The sequence below is a fragment of the Pollicipes pollicipes genome, unplaced genomic scaffold, assembly GCF_011947565.3.
Source record: "Pollicipes pollicipes isolate AB1234 unplaced genomic scaffold, Ppol_2.1 Scaffold_7261;HRSCAF=8764_pilon_pilon_pilon, whole genome shotgun sequence".
Taxonomy (NCBI): Eukaryota; Metazoa; Arthropoda; class Thecostraca; order Pollicipedomorpha; family Pollicipedidae; genus Pollicipes; species Pollicipes pollicipes.
The window spans coordinates 27,847,384-27,855,066 of NW_023597054.1; the positions used below are offsets into that span (position 1 = coordinate 27,847,384).

The 7,683-nt window shown below is 51.0% G+C and overlaps 1 protein-coding gene across 1 annotated transcript; it reads left to right on the plus strand.

Annotated features, from left to right (window-relative positions):
* Window positions 1-2,592: 2,592 nt before the first annotated feature.
* LOC119112457 (potassium voltage-gated channel protein Shal-like) lies at window positions 2,593-3,806 on the plus strand. The gene is given in 4 exon segments (XM_037236656.1): window positions 2,593-2,715; window positions 2,717-2,837; window positions 2,840-2,890; window positions 2,893-3,806. Coding segments are annotated over 4 exon segments (1,113 nt in total). The 5' UTR covers window positions 2,593-2,688.
* Window positions 3,807-7,683: the final 3,877 nt, after the last annotated feature.

The window sequence follows — 7,683 nt, forward strand, 5'->3', positions numbered from 1 at the left end:
TGCTGTAGCTTATCCTCTCATGTTTATATTTGATGCATCCTTGTTTCTGAGAAGTACCCGACGGCTGGCACAATGCCAATATAGTACCCATTTTTAAGAAGGAAACCCAAAAAACTGTTAATATCTTCAGGCTTGTGAGTCTAAACTCACTAGTATGTAAGATCTTAGCCAATTCATTAAGGCATTCAGTCACACTTAGAAAAAAATCATCCGTTGATAAATAGCATATATATATATATATATATATATATATATATATATATATATATGTATATATATAGATATATACATATATATATATATTATTATGTAAAGATCTTTCTGGGAAACGACAACAATGCATAGATGCCGTAGAATTAGTTTTGAGGATGTGCACGGAGCCTGATGTAGATCAACCTCAATGGGCTCTTGTGGCTCATTGTCGGCCAGATGTCGTAATGTCGGTCTTCATGCCCTCAATGGGCTATAATATATATACATATATATATAGCCCTCAATGGCTATATATATATGTATATATATATACATATATATATATATTGTATATATATCTATATGTATAAATATCATATCATTATATATCTATATATATATATAATATTATATATGTATATATAGATATATATATATAATATATATGTACACATATATATATATACATAATATATATCTCTTTTTACCTACGACTATATATATATATATATATATATATAGATAAATAGCAGATAAATAGTAGAGCTATGAAGAGGCAGATGTCATTTAGTAAAAAAACTGAACCATTGGGATTGTTGACAAACGAAGTTGTAAGAAGTCCTTCTCTAGCAACATTCCAAACCGTTTGGACAAGTCCTATCGTCTAAAGATCTTATTTGCAGCTAATTTATGCAGGCTAGTTGGTAAAATTAGTTTTGAGGATGTGCACGGAGCCTGATGTAGATCACCCTCAATGGGCTCTTGTGGCTCATTGTCGGCCAGATGTCGTAATGTCGGTCTTCATGACATGGTCCAGATATCATTCTAGCTGCTACTTGTGTTCCAAAATACAGCTGTTTAATTCTGGGAAACGACAACAATGCATAGATGCCGTAGAAGTTATCTGTAGTATACACGTGCATTCCTCTCCTGCATGCTGTATAATCCTGGTCTTTCAAAGTTGTCGCGGCTAGGCTGATCAGCATCATAGAATGTTGCATTCCCTACGTCACAGTAACCTGGCATGTGGTTTACACCCGATTCATGTTTACGTCACATGGATCATCTTTGATCTGTAAACCTCAAGTATTGCCGTAAGTATTACTGTTCGTGCACATAAGCACGAATCTGCGCGCTGCCTTCCTATCGGGGCATGCGTCCCCGAGTTAGGTCTTAACAAAGCCCGAGTGAGGGCCAGGTCGAATGGTGGGCCCTCCACGGGTCATCTAGCAGCGAGGCACTGGAGAAGAGAGAGAGAGAGAGAGAGAGAGAGAGAGAGAGAGAGAGAGAGAGAGAGAGAGAGAGAGAGAGAGAGAGAGAGAGGAGAGAGAGAGAGAGAGAGAGAGAGAGGAGAGGAGAGAGAGAGAGAGAGAGGAGATAGAGAGAGAGAGAGAGAGAGAGAGAGAGAGAGAGAGAGAGAGAGAGAGAAGAGAGAGAGATAGAGAGAGAGAGCATTCGCAGGAGCCAACCCAGCCCCTTCGTTGGTACAGAGGTGGGGAACTCCTGGCACCCCGTCGGCGCCGCCACGGTGCTCTTTCCGGCCCCAGGCGGTGCGGTCTCGGCGACATTCAGGCGCCCAGCACCCGGCCCTCTGCCGGGAGAGAGGGAGCATGTTGACGCATCTGGCGTCGCTCCCGCCCCCCGGCCAGCGGGCGGCAGAGCGGCGGAGCGGCAGGGCGCCGGGGCGCCTCGAGCCGTCCCGTCCGGCTCACACGCCGCCCGGGCGACCGGGCGGCGCATCGCGCAGCCGACGGCTCGGTGACGTCCGCGAACCAACGGCCGCTGTGCGCCGAGCCGCACAGCCATGTCCCAAAAAGCGGCCGCACTTGTAGGGCGGCGTGTGACTACTGGCCACCTGTACGGCGCGACGCGGCGGCCGACGGCGGCCGGCGCGGCGCGGCCGCCGGTCGCTCAGCAGGCGGCACGGCGGCCCGACGATGCAAAAAACAGACGCGCGTGCGGGCGACTCGCAGCGAGCGTTTGGGTCTCGTGAGCGCTGATCACCTGCTGTGCGGCATGACGAGTGCCCGTGAGGCGAGCGCGTATTTCTGGCGGCGGCGCTATTTTTGGTGGCGGCCTGCGGTGGCGACACGGTCTGGGCGCGCCGGCTGCCGCCAGTGCGCCACGGTGGCGGCGCGGTGACGCGGCCGAGCCCGACGGACGGGCGCCGCGCGGCCGTCGCAGATTTGTCACGTGGAGCGCTAGCTCGCGGCACCGTCGCCGGAGCGACTGGAGGAATAGGCAAATACGGTGCCCGGTGCGACCAATCAATTGTGCGGCGCGGCAACGGCCGTCGGCGCGGTCCGACCGGCCGGCGGACGGCGCGTCGGCGTCGGCGTCGGCGTCGGCGCGCCGGCGCGGCGCGCGCCGGCAGTATTAGGCGACCGTTCGGCGCGGCAGGCGAGCGCGCCTCGGCGGCGGCGGTGTGAGGGCTGCGCGCGAACATGTAGGCGGGCGACGCGCGTTGCGACACGGTGGTCGAGCTAGGCGAGCACGATGGCTTCGGTGGCGGCGTGGCTGCCGTTTCGCGCGCGCGGCGGCCATAGGGTGGGTCCCGATCGCCAACAACCCGTTGCCGGCGCCGCCCATCCCCAAGGACAAGCGGCGCGCGGACGACGAGAAGCTCGTCATCAACGTGTCGGGCCGACGTTCGAGACATGGCGTAACACGGTGGAGAAGTACCCCGATACGCTGCTCGGTTTAACGAGCGCGACTTCTTCTACGACGAGGACACGAAGGAGTACTTCTTCGACCGAGACCCGGACATCTTCCGGCACATCCTTAACTATTACCGGACTGGTAAGCTTCACTACCCGAAGCACGAGTGCTTGACGAGCTACGACGAGGAGCTCTCGTTCTTCGGCATCATCCCGGACGTGATCGGTGACTGTTGCTATGAGGACTACCGCGACCGCAAGCGCGAGAACGCCGAGCGCCTGCTGGACGACAAGATGTCCGAGAACGGCGAGGGTAACCTCGTCAAGCTGACCAACCTGCGCGAAAAGATGTGGCGCGCGTTCGAGAACCCGCACACGTCGACAGCGGCGCTCGTTTTTTATTACGTCACGGGGTTCTTCATCGCCGTGTCAGTGCTGGCCAACGTGGTGGAAACGGTCGAGTGCGGGAACCTACCGGGCAAGAAGGAGCCGTTGCCTTGCGGCGAGCGGTACGAGGTGGTGTTCTTCTGCCTGGACACGGCGTGCGTGATGATCTTCACCGCCGAGTATTTGCTGAGGTTGTTCGCTGCGCCCGACCGCTGCAAGTTTGTGCGCAGCGTGATGAGCATCATCGATGTGGTGGCCATTCTGCCGTACTACATCGGCCTGGGCATCACGGACAACGACGACGTATCGGGCGCATTCGTCACGCTGCGGGTGTTCCGCGTCTGTCGGATCTTCAAGTTCTCGCGACATTCCCAGGGCCTCCGCATCCTTGGGTACACCCTCAAATCCTGCGCCAAAGAGCTCGGGTTCCTCGTTTTCTCACTAGCCATGGCCATTATCATTTTCGCCACGGTAATGTTCTATGCGGAGAAGAAGGTGAAGGGATCAACGTTCACGTCCATCCCGGCATCGTTCTGGTATACTATCGTCACAATGACTACGCTAGGGTGAGTACACTGCTGTTTGCTCACTTCTGTATGTGTTCGTGTCCTTTTTACAGACAGGCGTTTCTACCCAGCGAGCCCTTTTGGCTGACTAGCTCATGTTTACATGGGTGAAAGACATTCGAACATGACCAGTTGGTTGTACCACGCTTACTTGCTCTGCATGCTTTGGAATGTTAGTCCTGTCCCGTTAAGTGGGTATGGGAGCAACGACCGGCCTGCTGTTGAACACACTTTTGGATGTCATTCTCTTTTCTCAGCCCTCGGCACCATCCCCGCTGCGCCAAGGGTATGCAAGTCAAAGTGACCCCTGTAGCCAATCTGTAACATTTATGGGTGGCTGCTGGACTTCTCCGCTCGTACATTCTTATAGGATGTCTTCAGTGGGAATCCACTATGACAGTTTGTCGACTGATGTCCTCCGAGGAAAACCATCCAATCTGCGAGATCCCAACTTCTTGAACAACTATAGTCAAACATGTCAGCGGATGGATATCATTTCAGCTATCCACATTTGTGAAAAAACATCACGTCAGCAGCTCAGGGAAGACTGAAAACCGTTCTGCGGTCTGTGAGAAAACACGTCCGAGAGCAATTGCGCCACGAAACTAACCGAACTGAACACCACCAATTCCGCATAAGTTTAATTGCGGTAAATATATGGTTACATTGCCCACTGCTACCCGATGCTGGAGTCGAAGCCCGGTGTTCGTACCGCGCCTGGTTCCGAAAGTTCTCCGTCGTGTCGCTGGCTCCGGTTCAGCCGACTCAGTTTCACAGTGTGATCACACTGAAGCGTGCCCGATCTTTCCCGCCACAGCACCTACGCCGACCAAACTGAAAGCGAAATTGCGCTTTCAATTTCCATCACAGCACGCAGTCTATTTTAAAACGCCGAAGCCGCGGACTGCTCCTGGTTCGAAGGTTCTAAATGTGCACAGAATAGCTCGTCAGAATGATTGCAGCGATGCATTTCCGCGATTGAAGAATAGACGGTGGGCAGTGTTGATGGTCTGAGTGGACAGCACTGTCTGCCAGACTAAACTCTGCCGTGCAGCCCAGGGCTATCTCGTCCGCTGTCGTCTGGATTGACAGGAAAGCTAATGGGAAGTGGCGTTTACCTGGACTACAAAGCGCGCGTCCTTGGGACGTGGAAGTATGCAGATGTTGTGTGTTCATACGTGACATCGTAATCCATCGTCAAGGTGTTCATACCAATCCCGCTTCAGCCTCCAATGGCCCATGGCTCCAGCAATCTGAATCATGATATGAATGCATCTAGCTCTGGGGGTCAAGTTTACAGCTTGCGTAGTGAGCAAGGCCGCAAATCTCGAAAAAAAAACTCATTAACATTCGACATCAGGCCAATGTGAGCTCCGAAAAGTGAACTGTTAACAAGGTATTTTAACTCCACCATCCTATTCTATCCCTGCTATATACCAAGGCACTTCATCACTGCATTGTCCTACGCCGCACCTGTGTACAGCATGTCAGGAAGGTAGATGAATGATCGAGAAATTGTGGCATCATACTGCAGACCGAAGACCATCAGGTCAAGTCCTTCTCGAAGGAAGCTTCCTTGGTCACCATTTCCAGCAGGGTGGGCGATGCTCCAAGTCGTTTCATGTATTTACTCGGTAAATAGTAACAATGATGAACAGCCTTGCGTAAAAATGGGTCATTGGGCACGGGGCTATAATGGCGTTGTCTTAATTGTGTAAACAGATATAGTGAAGAAATGCAGTGACTGCCACAGCGAGATATACGGTACTTCAGGCGCTCGTCAACAGAGCTGTAAGCTTCTGTTTCTAAATGCAAAAAAATGTTCGTTTTCAGAGGCCAGATGTTAAGTGCCCTTCGCATAGTACATCACAGATGCACGGATTACCACCTAATTGCACTAGGCGACATAGGGGATGGCATCTTTCTTTTCTTTTTGCTGACTATTTGTATCATCGCTATGCTTTTGAGACCATCTTAAAGCACACTGCATTCGTTTTTTTAGTAACTGATTCCTCAGGAGTGTGTGAATCAATATTGCGCAAGTTGAAAGGAGCCGTCGGTAATTCATTTGGTACATTGGTTTGCAGTTGTTCGCGCTTAATAAATGTCATGGGGGACTTAGTGCCTTTGTTGGGCTTGCAAGGCACTGGCGTACTTGCCCGGTCAGCCTAAATATTTGAACGGCTTCTCTTGCTGTCTGCTTATTTTGAATTCCGTACTTAAGGAGAGTATTCCACGTTTGTACCAGGTTTTGAACTGAAATATCCATCTTGAAGACCGTTCGGCGCAATTCACAGCCCTGCCGTTTTTATGGCATAAGCTCTCTAGTATCTGAGGTACGCGCCCGTAGAAATACGAATAATTTTTCGGGGAAGTGTTTCAAGGTCATTTTGGTATTCATGACGTCATAAAAACGTCCATCAAACCATGCCATTCCATAAGCCATACAACGGTCAAGGCCAAGAAAAATGCAATGGTCGAACCACTCATATCTAGCATTAGTGCGCACAAATTCCAGATATAACTGCGGTCAATTGGCTCCCAATCAATATTGTGTTAGGTGCGATGACGTAATCAAACATCGATGTATCAAGAACCACATTTACGTAAAAGGGACATTGTGTTGTCTGGAGCAGCCTTTTCGACCTAAATGTATACAAATGTTTATAAGTCTGCTTGTTTCATCTTATCTCATGTTTCCTTCAATATCTTTAAATATGAAACATTCCCTCTACATGTGGGTTGGGTGTTCGGACCATTTCAGTCTCCATGACCCAACGCACAGTTCCATCAATGCGGTTACCATGGCAACCGTCCTCAAAGCTGACTGAGCTGCGGCGCCGGTTGCGTCGAACGCCGCTGGCCTCGGCGATACGATTGTGACGGGCCTGGCTTTGGATTAACAGAGCTGCGACATCCGCAGCATTTCTGATAAATTGCTCTGCTGACGAGTCGATGATGAGATGTCAGCGTCAGATCAGGGCTCCGTTTGCGCCGAAACAAGATGTTAAATGGAGCAGCGATACATTTGAGTGAGCAGACTATGCGCATTAATGTCATATTTGGATGTTCAGTTTTGTAGCGGATTCTACATTAGATTAGGTTGGCTCTAAGTGACATATAACCGACGCATATCTCTCTCTACCCAATGTGATTTACTGTCTTAATGATTCGTCTCAAGTGCAGACTGACGAGAAATCTGTATCTCACACAAATGCCTTTATCCAATTTCAGCCACTGCTGTAGCTTCGGACCAGCATCCACAGCAAGCGTCCGGCGAGGTCACTTTTTGCGTGGTGCCGCCTTAGCAAATACCTTCAAAGGTCACATGTGCTGACGTAACACAACGAAACGCGGTCTTTCAGACCCGCCCCTGGGCACCGCCGGCAGACCCTGAAGTCAGCCCCGTGTAAAACCATGATTACCACGGTCGGCTGGCACCGAGCGTGCGCCGGCGTCCGTGGAACGCGCACGGAGAGGCCTTCATTTGATGTGACCCGGGGCGTGCCCCCGGGCCGGAGCCGGCCTCGGGAGAGATGGCCGCCCGAAGCCATGCTGACGTCAGCACCGTCGGCTCCCGGCTGAAGGGAGGAGACGCTGTCCCGCGGAGCTGAGGTCGTCACCGAGCCGCTGCGGGGCTCGAAGGAAGGTGCGGCTCGGTGGTGCTCAAACCTCAAGGCTTCAAAGTTATGAGATTCAAAGCTCCGTATTCTGGACTGAAAGCGCGAAAGATGTATCCAGTATATTCGTTGCGTGATGGAAATCTAGCGTTTGCTCCGCAATGATTTTGTGACCTTTGTTTTGTCTTACAATATAGCTTTATGCATATAGATATACACATCTCCCTCCCTCTCTCTATACATCCAATTATTCATAGCTCT